The sequence below is a fragment of the Mytilus trossulus genome, chromosome 3, assembly GCF_036588685.1.
Source record: "Mytilus trossulus isolate FHL-02 chromosome 3, PNRI_Mtr1.1.1.hap1, whole genome shotgun sequence".
NCBI lineage: Eukaryota > Metazoa > Mollusca > Bivalvia > Mytilida > Mytilidae > Mytilus > Mytilus trossulus.
Genome location: NC_086375.1, coordinates 53858549 through 53878472, shown reverse-complemented (window position 1 = coordinate 53878472; position 19924 = coordinate 53858549). Strand labels below are relative to the sequence as shown.

At 30.6% G+C, this 19924-nt stretch overlaps 1 protein-coding gene across 3 annotated transcripts in view; it reads left to right on the top strand.

Annotated features, from left to right (window-relative positions):
- LOC134711842 (RNA-binding protein FXR1-like) overlaps nt 1–19300 on the top strand; it is a 32163-nt gene extending 12863 nt beyond the window's left edge. The window contains exons 6-17 of one of the 3 annotated variants that reach the window (XM_063572774.1): nt 554–647; nt 1271–1387; nt 2029–2196; nt 2441–2519; nt 3126–3235; nt 3765–3851; nt 4565–4668; nt 5136–5248; nt 5648–5803; nt 9496–9543; nt 11059–11160; nt 12356–19300. In XM_063572774.1, coding sequence (XP_063428844.1) covers nt 554–647; nt 1271–1387; nt 2029–2196; nt 2441–2519; nt 3126–3235; nt 3765–3851; nt 4565–4668; nt 5136–5248; nt 5648–5803; nt 9496–9543; nt 11059–11160; nt 12356–12780 — 1603 coding nt within the window. In that variant the 3' untranslated portion in view covers nt 12781–19300. Of the gene's footprint in view, nt 1–553; nt 648–1270; nt 1388–2028; nt 2197–2440; nt 2520–3125; nt 3257–3764; nt 3852–4564; nt 4669–5135; nt 5249–5647; nt 5804–9495; nt 9544–11058; nt 11161–12355 lie in introns of all 3 variants that reach the window. The other 2 variants (XM_063572773.1, XM_063572775.1) reach the window with 2 other exon arrangements.
- Nucleotides 19301–19924: the final 624 nt, after the last annotated feature.

Below are 19924 nucleotides of genomic sequence, written 5' to 3'. Positions count from 1 at the left end.
TTTGTGAATTGTGAGCATTTTTTATCAGGAGTTTTAATGAAAAGTTGTACATGTAACATGTAGCTTGTTGATTTTTACCTACATAGTCATTGTAAGTTATAACTATGTACTAGTATATCTCTTTATTTTCTTAGCCATTTGTGAGAAAGTTCAGGTGCATTTAACTCAATGTAGCATGCTTTTAGTCTAACCTGCATTGCTGCAACAAATGTTGCTCAAGCCGAGGTATGAAATCCAGGATGATGATTACAATTGTCTGAAAAGATTAGAATTTGTAATCTTTTCAGTTGTTGTTTATGAAAGACGATTTTTTTCCCATATATATAACATTGTTAGTTGCATATGCCAGTCTGGACACAGACAAGTGTAATTTTACATAGTAAACTGATCAACTTAAGAAAAAATATGTGTTTCTTAGCATTATGTATCAATATTACAAGTCTAATATAGTTTGTGATGTCTATGCATGTCAAAGCATTTTAACAATAAAATTATGAATTAATTTCTAAAACATAATTGTTTATCTAATCACATGTTTTCTTTCAATTTGCAGTTGTTGTGAAGAAAATGCACATGCAGAATTCTTAAAACATTGTGGCCCATCCTCTATTATATATAACGAAACAGAGTGTTCATTAGTTGTAATTGTAAGTATCCTTTAATTCAACATAGAGTGCCTACAACTAAATACAATCTGGAAGAGATATGAGTGTATTCAACAAAGACCTGCATAATGCAAGATTTTTGAAATTATATAAAAAGTGTGATATAATCAAATTTTTCAGAAAGGGTATCTAATTTTACACTACAGTGATTCGTTTATTTCCTCAGTACCATTTTGCATGTAATAGTAACTCAATGAACAATGATCACCACAATTTTCTTTAACACAACTGTAAGGAGTATGAATTACAAATATGAAGAATTGACTAAGATATGGGATATGTTTTGATGAGACAGCAACCAAACAGATCAATGAATCAAAATGATAACACATGAGAGTCAAAGATAGTCAAGTGTCCATACAATAGATATATCAAGCCCTAATTTGCTTTGAGTTTTAGACTAGTTTTGAATGATTTTGAGAGAGTCTCCCTTATAATTTGACTTTAACTTAGTAATTGTTTTATGGACTAAATTAGCTAAGATACAATAAGAACTGACATTTGGGACAGGCATATCATATTAGGGCCAGGTTAAACTTGTTTCATAAGTATGTAAACATCACATTTCTAAACATATATTGTTTGAATCTGTTTGTATCTTTCAGTCTACCAGTGAAGGTGTAATAAAGAAAGCCACATTGTTGTCAGATATGCATTTAAAAAATTTACGTCAGAAATTATTATTAAAGCAAAGAACAGATGAGGCTGTTAAAAGATTACAGGTATGAAGTGTTTTTAAAAAAGTAAAAAAATAGCCTCTAGAGAAAAGTCACTAATTGTTTCATCATATTAGTTTGCAGGTACCGTAACTGCTATTATGAATAATTATATCACTTAGTGTAAAATTGAGATTGCAAATTAGTCAAAGGGACAACAATCTGACCAAAGAGCCCAAGGCTACCAATAGGTCTTCAACACAGTGAGAAAATCTTGCACCCGGAGTTGGGCTTCAGCTGGCTCCTAAAACAAAAATGTGTATTTTTATGCCCCACCTACAATAGAAGAGGGGCATTATTTTTTCTGGTCTGTGCGTCCGTCTGTTCGTTCGTCTGTCCCGCTTTGGGTTAAAGTTTTAGGTTGAGGTAGTTTTTGATGAAGTTGAAGTCCAATTAACTTGAAACTCAGTACACATTTTCACTATGTTATGATCTTTCTAATTTTAATGCCAAACTAGAGTTTTCATCCCAACTTCAAGGTCCACTGAACATAGAAAATGATTGTGTGAATGGGGCATCTGTGTACTGGGGACACATTTTTGTTTTTGAATAAATTGGACTTAACACTAAACATATGTTTGTATGCTTTATTATGTACATGGTAAAAAAATTAAACCATTCTATAATACAAATTTAATAACTTTCAGAGTTCAAAAGTACGATCAGGATATATGGAGGAATTTACGGTACGAGAAGATTTAATGGGATTGGCTATAGGTTCACATGGTGCTACTATACAACAAGCTAGACATGTTGAGGGTGTGACTGGAATAGAATTAGATGAGAAATCATGTACTTTTAAAGTATATGGTGAGGTAGGTAACATAAATGTCTATCAAAGTAGGTTGCTAGGAAATTCATATTTTATCATTTCCAAAAAAAAGTGTTTATGCAATAAGAAGTTGTAGATTTGTATCCATCAAATACTTTTGAATTAGATATCTGAGGGACTGAATCTAGCTAAACAATTTGTTTGCCTTTTGTTGATATATATGCATATTGTTTTTTTATATTCGAACTTCATCGGAATGATTTGAATTTCTTTTATTGTTTCTTCAGTCACAGGAAGTTGTAAAAAAAGCAAGAGCCATGTTAGAATATGGGGAAGACACATTACAGGTGCCAAGGGAATTAGTTGGTAAGTAATATAAAAGCCCTTATAGGTTCATTAGTCTGCATCATAAACTGAACAACCAAAAATGAGAATGGAAATGGGGAATGTGTCAAAGAGACAACAACCTGACCATAGAGCAGACAACAGCCGAAGGTCACCAATGGGTCTTCCATGCAGTCAGAAACTCCCTCACATGCAGGCGTCCTTCAGCTGGCCCCATATCAAATATTTATATTAGTTCAGAGATAATGAATGTTATACTAAACTCCAAATTATACAAATTATACACAAGAAACTAAAATTAAAATCATACTAATATAAACTGTTTATTTTAAACAATTAGAATAAATTAAGTTGAACACAGTGTTGTCATGTTTAGAAAGTGTTTTAAGAGTTTTGATAGCTCCAAAGATTCGTTAACCATTATGTTTCATCCTCATCATTCATTTTTTGGGGGTATGAGACTTCTTTCAAATGCATATCCAGAAAAGAGCTTAGAACAAATCAAAATAATAAAGTGTTATTTTCACTGTCATATTTTATTATTTAATTAAGTTTATTTTAAGTTTGCATGATGTGAATTAAGAAAGATATTTAATATGCATTATTCTTGATTTTCTTTTTTTACAGCAAAAGTAATCGGCAAAAATGGCAGAAATATTCAAGACATTGTTGATAAGTCTGGTGTTGTTCGGGTTAAAATAGAGGGGGATAATGAGGCAGAAGTGCCAAGACAAGAGGTAAACACTGATGATGTAAAAGTAAGTCAAAATATCCAAATTATCACACTTCTTTAAAGATTTATTGCCAGTTAAGGATGTACTAAGGTGAAATTATAAAAATCAAGAATTTAAAATAGATACTATTAATCAGAAGAGCATTAGTTAAGAAACAAAATAAGCTAAAAATATTAAAAAAATTGATTGGTTATAGAGCTCCGTTCGAGATATTTAATTTTTAAGATATGGCGGGGAAGAAGCTGACTTTTTACCTTATATTTGCATTGGTATAATCTGGGTCTCGAATCAAAAGAAAAAAAATCAAGAATCTGCTTAAATTTTGGCAAATGACCTTTTATGGGCTATCAAGTCTTAAATAAACAGATAAATGGGTGTTATGGGGTGAGGTAAAAAAAAAAAAAAGATTCTGAACAACTAACACAAATTCCAAAACCTTACCTAGTACATCCATATGATGTTTGTTTTGATTTTCTCTTTATCTCCTTTGATTTTATATAACTAATCCTATTGATTTATTCTTATTTTTCAGGGACAAGTGCCTTTCTTGTTTGTTGGAACAATGGAAAGCATAGGAAATGCTAAAATTTTGTTAGAGTATCAACTAGATCACTTAAAGGTGAGTCATAAGAAATTGCACAGAGATTTGTGTAGGTTATAAATACTTGTACATCATGGTTCCTGCGTTTATGATGGATGTATACATGTAAATCTGATATAACCCAATCCCCCCCCCCAAAAAAAAATAGACAATCTAGTAAAAAAAAAAAGTATTTTCTATAAAATAAAACTTGTGCCTGTGTTTACTAATTTTCTTGCAACTGATCTGTTCAATTGGAATATACATGCAGCTAACTAAACATTTGTAAGATATTGAAATCAATGAAGCTCCTGTGAAACAGCTTGCTTCATGTTGATTTTATCTTACATTTACCTGAGTTGGTTTACTTAGAGCACCACAGATTAGTAAATGTTGAAATGCATGTCTAAAAAATTAGATTATAAGCATAGTGATGCCTTCTCATCCTGAATATCAATTTAGATTTCTAAACATGATTTGTTGGTTACAGCTCTTCAAAATATTGAATCAGAATTGACAAGTTGCAAGTTGCAACTAAAGGATTTGAAAATAGATCAACAATTCAGAGTTATCTTTCTAGTATACTGGTAAAAAAATATGTAAAGCCAATTGTTAAAGCGTAGTTAATCATTTATCTTTAAAAAAAAAAAAAAAAAAAAAGAGTTGTTCTTAAGCTAATAAGAAAAGTCAAACATTTATAGAATTTACATTCTCAGCATATTTTTATATTTACACCTTTTTTTCTTTATCAGGAAGTAGAAAAGTTGAGACAAGAGAAGTTGGAAATAGACCAGCAGTTACGAAATTTATCTGTCTCACAACCAGGGCCATACTTCCCACCACCAAGAGAAAGGAGGTATGCTTTGATTGACATTAATTGTGTTTTTTGATGGTTTCTGCAGGAAGACTGTTTTTCTCTTCTAAATGATTTGAATATTTCTTAAAGTAAGAAATGTGTCGAATTGCCTCAAAACAATTTAACAACTTGGGACAAATGAAGAAAGAAAAATAATTTTATATTTTCATATTGTTGATTAAATTTTCTTGATAAAAAGCTGTGTAACACTCTTGAAACTAGAATGATACAGTTGTAGAAGATACAAAGTGAATTCATTTGATCAAATCTAGTCATTAAGACCTAGGCACTTTTAAGTGTTACTGTTTCTAAAATTATTCTCTTAAAGTGGGCTTCTTATATATTTGTTTGATCTTTTTGGTTCTGTGATATTGTTATTTACATTAGAAATATTTGTACTGTACCTCTAGCTACTTTAGTTCATTGTTTATGGTAACTGTAGAACTATATATTTTTTTTATTTTAAGAAGTAGTAATAATGATCCTTACTCTGAGGAGAGAGGTAGACGAGGAGGACCTGGTCGAGGAAGAGGACGTGGAGCTAGACGATGGGCGAATGAAAGACGGGGAATGAATTCTGGTATTTAGCTTAAAACAAATTGTCTAAAAATTGAAATTATTAGTTAGGGCTTTATATTGACTTGACTTCACTCTCTGTATTGTAGTCAATTAAAAATAAGTAACCTAATTAAAATTAGTATTATCGAATCACCCTGTTTATTTGTTAAGAAATTTTTCAGGAATTTTTCAAGAGAGCAAAAGTCAAGATAAGAAGGTAATTCTTTTATACACAGTGTGACACACAATTAAATTCCTCATTTATAGAGTGGGACAGACATTTTGCTACAGTAAACCTTTTTTGTTCATTCATTATTGTAATCAACTATAATTCAGGTAAATGTTCAGTTAGCTATTGGTTTATTAAAGTTAGTTTGGACATAATTCAGGGCAGTATTTAAAAAGGACTTTCTATTAATAGGTGACGAATCTTTATCCCGTCCAATAGGTGATTGGTCCGAGGAAGTAGCTGAGGAGGAACGACAGAGAGGTTACAATACAGATAGTGTCCTCTCAGGGAGACAACGTGGACGTGGTCGAGGGAGAGGACGGGCATATCCATCATATAGAATGTCAGGTATACAGCTGTTATATAGAACCAATCCCTGGAAATAACTTTTAAAAATGCGTTGCATGTAAACTCCTGTATTCTTAAATAGTGTGTGTGTTACAGTTAAACAATTTGCAGAATAAAGAAGACATACATGGCATGGCATGGCATGGCACCTTCTTAAGGGCATATCCAACAGTTTATTTCTGACGGTGAGAATTTTTTCCCTTTAAGATATTTTATTCTTCAATTGACAGAGAATCAAATTTTGCCAAAAAAAATATATGTTGTCGATTTCGTTTTTGCAAAAAAATGCTGCTGAAAACTGAACATTTTTGCAATTTTGGAGTAAAACAGGTTTTTTATTTAAAAAATTTAAATATGATTTTTTAATCAAAATATACTTATATAATTGGGTTCAAATTGAAGCAAACTAATTCAAGATGGTAAGAAAAATCTAACTTGACCATTTAAAGAATTAATTCTTACTCAAATAAAGCCAAAAACGTCATGGTTACCCCCAAAAACGGTAAGAAATGAACATTTGAAATGCACATTTTAGATTTTTTTAAATATTTCTAACGGTGTCGATTTGACCAAAGTAAGATATGTTATTCTTTGAAAAAAATGGAACGTCATAACGTTTTGAAAAATATTTGTCACCGTACTCGTTTTTGAGAAAAATCCAGTAATATCATACTGTTTACTCAATCCCTTCCGTAAGCCTCACAAATTGCGCCAAAAAATAAGACGTTGTGGGACGTAACGTTATAGTTCCCGCTAATTTTTCATAGGCAGTGCGACGGTGTTGCAGACAAATGTATTTTTACACTGTGACTTTGTTGGATAGTTGTCTCGACAGCAGACATGTCGCCTCTTCTTCTTTATAATGGACCAGTATCTGAACGAGATAATAAGTCCGTTAGCTCTACTATAGTGTTCGTCAAAATTGTGAAACCCGGGTGTGAAACATGCAAACCATTAACCCGAATAATTCAGTCGTTATATTCCGCTGATCTACGATTACTACCTAGCAAGTAGGAGGGATCGATTACGGGGAGGTACTGAATTATTCGGTTTAGCAAACCATGGAATTACAAACTATTAAAATAGTCCCCGGCTATCGTATACGATATTTCATCCCTCTTTTACAACTAACGAATTACACGTTAGAAGTCCGTTTCTGTGTGTCGGTCTATAGAACAAAGCAGGGTTAATTTTCATATTATTTTTACATTTGATGTTTTTCATTTAATATGCAACTTGACGTCCGTCGTCATTATTTATTTTACCGTTACTTTACAAAGAAGTGGTTGTCTTACACTGATTTACATTACACTGTCAATATAATTTCACATATCGAAATCAATAAAGAGCACGTGAAATTTTGCAACCAAACACTTGTCTAAAATCTCACCCACTCCGTATTATATATATATTCCTGTTGCAGTTTTGGCCTTTTCTCTTTACAGGCTTCTAGCTATAACAAAAATCTGTATGTTGACTCTTAGTGTTTTGAATTATACGACTAATGTGTCGTTGGTTTGCTGACGTATTAATGTATACCTTTAAAATCTTTATCATTAAAAATGGATTGATTGGGTATAGAAATATTCACATCTCTGGACTGCTTCTGTCCGACAGTTACGTGTATATATTTGCTAAAATTGGGTGCAGCCGTTTAGCTGCTCGGATGTATACATTTGCAGCCTCATTTAGTCGAAATAAAAATGTCGTAATGTCAGATGCATAGAGTAAGGAGAGTTTCGCGCTATCTATACGTTAAAATACCATTTAAAATGATTGAAAGGATAGAGGAACTTCGAATAAAATCTATAAACAACAACAAAGGTCACATGAATCTTGGAGTTGCGCCTTTTGCAGTTGTAGATGAAAAAATTCTTTGATGAACAAAACAGATCAGTTTGACATTAACTTGAGCATAAACAAAACGACCGAAAAATGTTGAATGTTAAAATAAATTGTGGACATTTTTTCGTGTGTTTTTGCTTTTATGACATATTTACTATAATTTATATAAGTATATGAAATTGAAACTGTGACAGTATTTTTTTCACCTAAACGAGCCTGACTGCCGTGGTTTTACGCTTCAATATGATGAGTTATTGCATATATACACAATTGAAATTGTTTCCTGTTCTACTGCCCTCTACATAGTTTGGCTGTATACAATATAACCACTGATGTAGACTACTAGATCTATATTATTATTGATTATTCAAAAAAGTGAATTCAAAGAGAAAGAAGCGGAAAGAAATTCTAAAATTTTCGTTTAGAAATAAGATATAAAATAAAAATAAAAAACCAAAACTGGAACACTGTTTGAGACAATTATCAGTTAAGAACTAATGATTATGCATCACTATATGAAACTGATGAATTGATTGCTGCCGTGCTCCAGTGGCAAATATATCACGCATATTTACGACGAGGCGAGAGTGGATCGATTGATACATTATCAAGATATAAAGAGTGTACTAGCAGTAAAACGTATGCCGTACTAGATAAAGTTGAATAATAATCAAAATCGTGAGTAAAGCTATTACCCCCCCCCCCCCCCCCCCCCCCCCCCCCAATTTTGAATTATGGTATTTTGTCAAAGGCTGGTTTTTTTTTCTATCATGTTATGGACCTACTGACTGAAAAGGGCGTGTCTAATTAGTAAAGACACCTACACTGGGTTTTTTTGTGTTTTATTTTTATATTATATTTGTTTCCTCATACATAAGTAAACACCAACATCGTCGGATATTTTCTACTTGTATGTCAGTGTATATATTACAATGTTTTCCTATTTCAATATTCTTTTATTACTGTGTCATCTTTTGTTTTACATTGTTTACCGGTTAAAGTTCATATTCATTCAAAGAGCTACTGTATATCTATTATCACTTCAACGCAAAGCTAGATGCATGATAAATGCTATTTTACGCCGTATTTATTTTTTCTCAAGAAACCTTTTTTTTTCATCTTTCTCAAGTAAAACCAAACTTTAAGTTTTCTACCCTGAATGACAAAATCTAGGAAAAAGTTGATAAAGAACTAATTACAATTTGTGTTACTTTCTTATGCAATAATAAATCATTATGCATTTGCTCTCGTTGTTTTCTACTGTATTGAAGATAATTTAATAAAACGGAAACTTAAGTGAGTATGGTCTAGTAATGATTAAGATAATTGCAGTTCTTTTATAATAGACCAAATGGACAAAGATATCTTTTAGTTTTGAATTCTAGTTCTGCTAATATTCTGTATGATTTTTTTGCCGATTCCCGCCGTGCCATTTCCAATGAGGAAAGAAACCGCTCTTTCCAAACGACCATTATGACGTCGTTGAAACACCATGAAATTACGGGAAACAATAAACGACGTTTACGTTTGTTATTACCTCCCCTGAAACTGTTGGATATGCCCTTAAATGAAAAAAAATCAAATGATGAAAAAAATATAATAAACGGTTTCAATAATTTCTTGGATTGTTCCAAGATTCTAATTAAAAAGATCAAGTGAGAAAACAGCATAAGAAATAATATTCATTTGACATTACAGAAACAAAGTTAAGAGCTATGCATGGCATGATGCATGTTCCATCAATATTATTAATATTCATACATCATATTTCATGCTTTTATTTTATTTTGACATTTTAATTTTGTTATGCATTATTTTGTAACATACCACATTTTGTTTTATCACAGAACCATTCAACAGAAGACAACCATACCAATATCATTATGGACCAGAAAGTATGTTTCATTTTGCTAGCATATAATTTTAACAAATTGGGGGGAAAACCGATTTGATGACCTTATTCATTTTTACGCCAGTTGCTAGGTTGCAAAAACAACATGCTTTATTTGGTTGCATTTTTATCTGCCCTTGCTACTGTATAGTATACTCTTAAAGTAAATGGTGTAGAATTATTTCTTGATCACACAAGAAGGGCCAAGGGAAAGCAATAACTTGTATCAATTAATGTCTTGTGTTACTTTTTAGAATGAAAATGCATGAAAAACTCTTAGCTTTATTTTCGTTACTATTATACCTTTATTTTATCCCAAATTATGATTTGATCAATGTCATTTTAATATTTAAAGGATTGTTAGGTGCGCTTTCAGCATTTTGTTTTCTAGTAACATCTTTTTTCACCTTAAAGAGGCATTAGCTGTTAAATTCATGTTCACTGTTATGACTCAAATTCTCATATTTAGTTTTGAACTTTCCAAAAACACATATCCAAATTACAAAGAGTCTAAAATAAACAATTGACAATGCATGGACTTGATTATATGTATCAGCATTTTGTGTGTTATGTGGTTTAAACATCATCTAACTTACCGTCAAGATGACCTCTGAAAAGACTGAGGACATTCATATAACCAAATATAAATGTTCCAGACTGTATGCATACTTTTTCAAAATATTCATATGGTCACGTACGATCTGACTAATTTTAAGAAGTTGGCCAAGTTAATTAGATGCATATAACAGATCAGTATAACTTAAATCTCAAATTGATATAAAAAAAGTTTAATTGTAACTGAAAAAAAACTTTATATTTTGATGATTTGAAAAATTCACGTTAATTGCATCTGTTAATCATGTTGATGACTCAGTTAAATAATTGAATTATGATCATTAAAATTGAAAATATCCGAAGTAAATATAATGTGGGAGGACAATTGTTTTAGAATATTTAGCAACTTTACAAAAAAATACAAATGCTAAGGAACATACACGAACTGCAAAAATGTAAATGTAAAAAATATTAGTACATTACTTGTGGTACCAAGTGTAACATTGGTTGAGAGTACCAAATTTAGGATTAAGATGTACAATTAAACAAATATTTTATTTCAATTGTTCATTTGTTAATTTTATCCGTGTAATTGTAATGATATTAATTAGTAAAACTAAAGATTGTGATTAATGTTAATTTGTTTAAATTTAACCCATATGATCTAATAACATTTCAAGATGGTCCGCTTGGACTGGACCATACGCGTATACTTATACGTTCTGACCGTACAAGTATACGTATACGGTCCAAATACTCATATGGTCTGGAATATAACCAAAATTAGTTATAAGCAGATAGTGACTATGTGGAATTGGATTTTCCCTCGTCTGTTAATTAAATGCTTACTGAAACTAAAAAGTTATTTGATTACTAATAGCTATGCTGTTAAATTTCATCTCATGGTAGTTTATTTAAAGTCAGTTATAGTGAGTAACTTAAGTTTAAAAGTTTTTATTTCTAGGTTCTTATGACACAGATGAAAACCGAGATTACTCCCGTCGACGAAGAACTGATGATGATGATACAGTATTAGACAATGCTAGTGTTACTAGTCAAGATCAAGGTATGTGTTTTAAACGTAGAATTCAGAGCGTTCATAATTATATGTTAACACCATCTTTGTAGAAAATAACAGTCATGATTTATTCACACTATATGTATATACAGACGTTACATAAAAAACAAATTACACAGCATACACTCCGATAGTACAAACGTCCAGCCATCTTGTTCATCCGGCAACACATCTCTCTCTCTCACATCACTATCACACAACATCAAAAATACGGGAAACAACGTTAACACTGTTATGTGACATTACGGACATGAAGACAAAGTCACATTCACAACAGTATGTTAAGATGAATAAACCAAAGAATAGACATATTTATATGTCGTTTTTGTTCAATCTGCTGAGTACATATTTATAGGGTTTTTGTCTTGCCTCGATATAGACAAAGAAAAAAAACATAGGCATGCTGTTTCCTGCAGTGACATCAATAATGCACAATGTTGATTAGGTTATTTAAAGTGGAACCACTAGTGGTAGGTTGATGATATTCTGTGAACAGTTCTATAAGCATTAGCACTAAGCATTTCCATAGAGAATTTGGCCATGTCACCTCATACATGATCCATTGGCTTTGAAAGTTTTGGTTACTTAACAAGTATTTATTTGTAATTGGATCAGTTTAAGGAGAGCCACTATTAGAATGTCAATGATATTTAGTTTACAGTTTATTAGCATTGGCATCTCTCATTTTCATACAGATCTTTAGGCCCCTGTCTGTCAGACAAAGAACTTTGACTTTGAAACCCTTTGCATAGTGTACATGTCAAAGTATGTGTTTTGGTCTTTGAATGGAAAAACTTCAGATAAGTCATTGGTATTTGGCATACAGTTTTATAAGCATTGGCATTTCTCATTTCAATGGAGATTATTTGCCTGTAAAGTAAATGCCATTTAGATAACAACCTTTGCATTATACTATCAACATAACAAAAGGAGACACTCCAACAGTTATAAATTTAAAAGATTTTTGTTGTCATTTTGTTTCTATCAAATTACATTAACATTTTTAACAAGTTCTCAGCTTTAAGTGATTAGTAAGTAGTTATTCAAAATACAGTTTGCAATGATTTTGTTGATACGCTTTATATACACCAACTGTCAGACAAAAGGTACTGTACTAATTGTCAATAAGTTTTGAAGTTATTAAGCTTTATTAAAAGAATTTTTGATTGTTTTATAATTACAGACAGCCAATCAGGTCGAGAGAGAAGGCCACCAGAGAGAAGAAGAAAGAGAAATAATAGAAGAAGTCGTTATCCTGGTAATGGTACAGACACAGGAACAGAAACCGATACTAGTGCTTCAAATTATCGTGGTGCTCCAAATAAACTTCAGTCAGCCCCAACACAAACTGTTAAGTCTGAACCATCTGCTAATTCATCAGACAACAGGGCAAATGGTAAAAATAGTACAGGAAATGGTGGCTCGCAGGCATCATACTCGGCTCCTAAAGAGCAGAGGGAGCCACGTAGTAAACCTAGTGGAGGTAGACCACCAATGTCAGCAAAGAATGGTGTTCGGCCCAGTGGTAGTGAATCAGATTCAAAAGGGGGAAAACCCAAACCAAGTTCAGCACCAAAGTCAAAAGAACCGATGGTGAATGGAGAATAGTCCTCAGACTGTGAAAAGTTGAATCAAGTCAGCCACAAGACAAGAACAGCTGACTGTGGCTTTCTCCTCCCATTCATGACCCCCTGAAATTACGACTTTACTACTGATGTTGAAATGTTAATTTGATTCATACATCAAAATTTGTTGAAATCTCAAATATGAAAAAAAAAATGCTGAATTGTAGCAAATATATTACTTAATTTTAGACATTTGATATCATTTATTTGTGATTATGTGTTTTAATAATGTTGACAAAATATTTGTTAACACCTTTTTAAAATGTACATGTTAAATCAACTGTTAGGGCTGTCAGATAAAACATGCATGATACTCCAACATTAAAAATTGATTAATTACCAAAAAAAAAATCCTGTAATTAAGCACTCACTATAAAAGTGGGTTCTCCTTATTTGAACAAGAAACTATTTGATTTTTTAGTTGTTATTTTTTGAATTTGCTCTCTGAATAATGTTTTTTTTTAATTAACTACACAAGAGTGATAACATTTTATTGTATTTGTTGAAAATACAAGAACATGTATTACACAAATTAAGATTGATATCAAATGTTTAAACCATTGTACCTAAACTTGAGGGAATACTTACTGGAGATGTAGTTTTTATCATGTCTGAAATTCATTTATTTTTTATAACCTATGGAGAGAGAAAGAGTGAAGATCTCTTTAGCTTTGTACAAAATGAAACTTTAAAAAAACTATGCATTTCGAACCACTAATAGGTGTTGAGTTAAGAAAAACTTAAAAGTTTCTATAATGACTTAACTTTATACTTACATTGCTTGCTTATTGTTGATTCCTTCACCTAAATATTTATAAAAAAAAAATATGTTTTTTTTCTTTCAAATTTACACAATTTTCTCTGTTGAGAAAGATGAATTCAATATTTTTTAGTGTGTCTGTAAAATATTAGATTAAAATCTGATTAACTCAGTCCTATTCTATTGACAAATTCCAAACGAAAAAAATATTTGAAGCAGTAGATGATAGAAGGTTAAATTTTGGTTTATAGTGGTGAAATATGACTATTTCAAAAAGATTTTAGTTTCCAAATAGTTGCTTTTGAGGAATAGAAGTATAATGAATTTCAGACATGAACTTATACAAGGTATTACTGTTGGCTAATTAAGCCTTAGACATGGATTTTATATACATATAAACATCTGAAAGCTATATTAATGAATAGAAACATTAGGTTTCTATTTTGAATTTTTGGAATGTATCGTATTATAATATTGCTGACTATTTTTCAAGAGACAATTAGTGTGTATTAATGTCATACTCCAAATTTATCAATTTATTGGTGTAGGAAATATTTTAGTAGTGGTCACCCTATTATCAATATGAAGTCTATTTGTGGCATGTTCCTTAATACTCAATAATCCATGGTTGGGAACATATTGATGTCAGAATAGGTTTGTGCACATACATGTAGAGATCATAAAGACTACAATATGATACAAATTATGTAAATGTTTGTAATGAAAGCGCTTCATACTAAAAATATGGCATAATCAAAGCTATAACTTGATGGAATTAAAAAAAAAAAAGCATTTGATCCTAATAATGACATTTATTTGATATCACCAAGAAAATATGAGATATGTCAGTTTTTCGTTTGTTTTCCATGCATTGCTATGACGTCTTTAGAAGCATGTGCAGTCATGCAAATGTTGGATTTCATTGAGAAATAAATCTGATTTTGGAATGCTAGCTATTGTAATCAACCAATCAAAATATGGATTCTTAGACTTATTTTTCAAATGGTAATTTTTCCGAGTGTGTTTCGGGTAGTACATTGGTACATGGTTTGCTTGTTTTATTAGCTTTTAGGCCTCTTTAGAATTATATTCCGTCCTCTAAAACTACATCGGAGCAAGAATTATTCTACTTGGGGTCATGAATAATCGTGTTTTGCTTGTATATATTTCATATTGTTAAATTAAGAATGTTTGTATATAAGGTTGATTTGCTTCATTTGTTATTTATTTGTTTCCACAGAATCATCCTTGCTCTGCTTGTTAGATTTACTTATAACCCTAGAATTATATTCAAATATATAGAAAAACATGTAATCACATTTTTATCAAGCATCTATTTATTTCACATTAAAAAAACCCATTTGTACCTTGAAACTATATAAATCCACAACATTCGTCACCAGAAACTAGTTTATGCATAATTTTGAACGATTACTGTTTGTATATTGGTATATGTAACCTGATTTAATAAATGGTTTTTAGGGTGTTGCTAGTAGTTCACATGTAGATAATTTTGTCAGAGGATTTTTATGAGATACTGCATTAGCAAGGAAATGAAATTTTGTATGTGTTTTTGCTCATTGTTGCAGATTGTCTGGTGAGCTGTGTTTATTTTGTTCTTTGGTCACTTGTGTTTAGTTCTTTCATACCACATCTCCTTATTATGATATCCTCAACAGAGTGGAGATGACATGTTGTTATCTTATGTTTTTTCCCCCTTTTTATTAATCTTGCACAAATTTTTGATGCGCTAGTTCTCAGAATTTTATTTAACCATTGTTGATGGAACTCTACTATAATGAAAATGGACCCCCATGTAAAGTTGTGCACCCGACTTTAGAATGGTTCAAAATGGCCACCATTTCCATGAAAACCATTGTAAAGAAGATTTAAAAATCCAAAGATTTTATTATAAGACCTTACTGGTTGAAACTTAAGAAAATATAACTTCGTATGCCTAGATTATTTTTTAGTATTTATTAAAGCAGCATTTTCTTAAAATGGCTACCATTACCTTGGCAATGGGGGGAAGAGGGTGCCATCTGATATTGCTCGCAATTACTTATCTAGTTTCTATTTGGGTTTTTTCTTTCAAATATTTACTTACTGTGAAAATTATTATTTTGTCTGCAGTTTAACATCTTTTTGAGAATAATTTATGGTAGACATATATATTTGGTGGTCACTTATGGTGTTCTTGTATGTGTATATATAATTCCTTCAACAATTTTGTTCATCAGAAACTATATTGAATGTTAACCTGTGCAAATTGTATCTTGCATGCTTTAAAAATATCATTCCAGAATGAACTATTAGACCAATGATTACACCTTTTATTTTCCCTTATACTGATTTTTTGTCATTGGAATAAAAGAATTTAATTTGAAATTATCATTTAAAAAAATGATTTATTAGATATCATAACTCAATGCGAGTACAAATTGTGTTAAGGCTGAATTTGAGCAGTTATGAAAAGTTCATTTTGAAATAAATCTTAAATTCAAATATTCTTAAGAGGTTCATTTTGCAAGTCAGACTCTTTACTTTCTTAAAATGTCCCCTGCTGCCTTATATAATAGATTTCATATACTAGTTATATATTTATGGTTCAGGCTGAATAAAGCAACCCTTTTCAACTTAAAAACTCAAAAGGAAGTAAAAACAATAAAAAATCTGTACATTCAGGGGAAAATATAATTTTGTCACTTTAATAACACCTGCAATTGCATGAACTAACACATATATAAGTTTTGTTATGAAATGCAGTTATTTACAGTTTTGTTGTACACAAGGCATTATAGCATACAAACATTTTGGTTGTATCAAATTAATTAGTATAAATTAATTGTTTATAACAGGGTAGTAGAAAATATTCTGTGCTACATTTTTGTACTATACAAATTTTCTTTATCCACTAAATTGAATTGAACTATTTTATTCCCTGATAAACTTAGTAGTATTTGTTTGAACACAAGATGACCATCTTAGACTGATAGTATTCCCATAGTATCAATCAATCACTTAAATCAAATTATGTAAGATGGCTCATACAATTCATGTTAAGTTCATCCGAGTTATAATCATAACTGTTTTCATTGGCTACAGTGCATGTTCTTTAGTTTGATTAACATGAAATCACAAAAACTGGCAGTGCTGTTAAAATGCAGTGCATGTATGTGTAAAAAAACAAACATTTTTAACTTCAAACATGTCAAATCAAAGAAGTGAATTTTTTGGTTGATGATATATAAGGAAGTTGAATATTAATTTCTGATTTCTTACTATTTTTAATCAAATATTAATGAGTTTATTGGTATTAAGTAAATTTATCGTTGAAATCATTGCCAGTTTTTGAGATTTCTGTAACCTTACAAGTATTATGTCTTCATTTATGTGTAGACATTCCAAATTGAAGCTTTCAGATGTTTATACAATGTTTTTTGCCAGATTTGACATTTATTCGTACGAGTGTGAATGATGGTATTTGGAAATGTATGCTTGTGTTTAGTTTGAATTGTATGCTTGTGTGTAGTTTTAAAAATAATAGAAGTACTTAAGAATAAAAAAAAAACCATATCACAATTTCCATAGTTTGTGGGCTTACTGAATTATAGTATGACTATGTTGATGCATAATGATGATTGAAAAATACATAGTGATTTTATAATTACATTGTAGTTTCAGAATTTTTCTTGATTGTGAATAAGGATTGCATTGCATGTATTTGTTAGATATGCAGTTTTATATTGCAAGTAATATAGCATGTGCTTCAGTACGTGATGAATAAAGCAAGTCCAATATGAAGTATTTTTTTAGATTGGTATTGATATAAAAAAATTGTCAACACAATATAATTTGGAGTCTGTACACGAAAGCTTATAACATAGTTAATATCCCTTTTAGTTAAATATTATCAACAAAAATGAATTGTGCCAAAGTAAAACAATCATTACATGAGAAAACATTCTATCAAAGCTAAATACAGAATAAAGCGATAGATCTGGAAAAGAGTTGTGGTTTTCAGTATATACAATTTCTATCTTTATTTGATTAAAATATTGTTAAATGTCAGGCATTATAAAACATTGTCATTAAAGTAAATGTTGAAAAGGAGAAGGTACGAAAAGTCTAATTTCTTTGGCCCTTTGAATTTATATCAATGGAGAAGTATAATGGAGATCTATTAAAAACTGCATTATTTATATACATTTTATGAAATTGGAAAAATTAATCTTTCATATATGTTCATTCAACTTCATTGTTCAATTGCAATAATAAATGTATGAACAAATTTCTGAATTTACAGTACATGTAAGTGAACTTACAGACACACAAAGTGACCAAAACTAACAGTACATTAAGCTATCAGTAAACTTATAAAATCATATCAATCGACAAAATTTTCTGTTTTAAATGTCCTAAATAATGGCTGATATCTTACCTTCTCCTTTCTGTGTTGTGGCCTATACAATTTGACATTTTCTTTTCTGGCATATTTTCTTCATTGTAGGACAATCAGGTTTATTGAGAATTATTTTCTAATCAGATTTAGAGAATTAATATATGTTAAAAATGACTCCTGAATTTTCAATATGAACTTAGTACAAGATGCAGAATGTTCAAGTAAATTGGTGCTCAGCTTTTGACTAAAATGTTAATCAGAAAAAAAAGTGTGTACGCTTTTTTTCCAAGAACAGAAAATTTTAAAGTCATGAGATTTAATAGTATATTATAATTACAATATAATTAGTTTGATTTTATATTGTGTTTTTAGTGGGATATATAAAACATGAAGGTTTGAAATGAAATATTATGACAAGTAGTTGTTATTTTACACTTTGAATTTCTGTATATATTTATGTCTTCTTTTCAAATTCTGTTCAAGCATATTTTCTCCCAATCCAGTTTGTATTTCAAAGTACCATTAAATTAAATTGACCCACTGGTGAAGGACAACAGTCTTAAATGATAGAAAAGAAAAACCTTTTTCAAATGGCAAACCTTATGGTCAGTGTAATTTTAAAAACCTTAGAAAGACATAAACATTGGTTTAGGTATTGCCTCTTGACTAATTGAAAAGGTAATAGTGTTTATTTACAAAAGTAAAAATGAAATCAGACTTTGAAAGTTAAGTGCTTTCTCATGAAACTAGAATATTGTTTATATTAAGGTAATTACATATAGTTTTGACAATGTGGTTGTTCAGAAAATCCTACAGAAGTTTTTGTATCATTATTTAGCAATAGAAATACTCTCTATGTTAGCTGTCTGTTCTGTACTATTGACACTATGCATAGAGGTCACATGGTATTGCTTTAGATAATACAATTATGTGTTATAACCATCAGAGGTAAGACCATTTACATTGGACAAGATCTGTTTGATTATAATAATCTTTAAGTCATCTTCAAAAAGTAATTTGTGTGTTTTTAAAGAAGGTATATATGTTCATGTGAGTTGAATCTTTATGTATTTGATCAATTCTATCTTTGTAAAATAAAGATATGTTTTTATAAGGGCTTTTGATGAAGGGAAATGAGTTTGATATGTAACTTGGGTAACAACATGAAAGTTGATAATAAACCTGAAAGTATTTTAGTTAAATATGATCAAGCTGATCGTCTTGAACATTTGTTGTTATTATCTAGTTTTGTATATTGATATACATGCTGCTGTTACTTAATTACTTTTAAAAAAAACTTTGTTCACACCTAAAGACCTGAATAAATGAAAAATGGCAATAGTTATTTATTTTATTTTGTCAATATGAATGAGTGAACAATGCATTGATATGTCAACAAAAGTTGACCAGCTAGACATAAATCCATGTTGTCCTCAACAATGGACACTCCCATTATACAGATCTAAATTGGCACATATTTGGTAAAGTTGTGAATGAATTCAGTAGTGATTATAAAATAACCTTTTAACCATACCAAATTTATTTGTAAATGTTTTTAAAAAAAAGCTGTATTAGAAGTAGACATGTGTATAAAAAGTGGTGGGAATGGTATCTAACCTTGACCTCATTTTCCATATTTATTTGTTTTGCTTAAGGTTTCAAAGTTTCCATCTGAAGTGTGTCCAGTTTCCTAGACCTGATTTTGATGGTTCAAAAACTGTTTAAAAACTTTTGTGTCAATTGAATTTCTTGCTTATTATAAGAAAGAGGATAACTTTATTTGTGTATATGCATTTGCAAGGTCTACATGACTGGCTGATAGTTTTCACCTGACCTTAACCTCATGATCAAGGTTAAGTGATCGTTATTTTGTCCCACCCTCAGATACTTGAAGCAGTTGCTCAACTATATTTGATGTATAGTGGATAGGGTTCATATGACCTTGACCTCAAAGTTTTTCTTTAT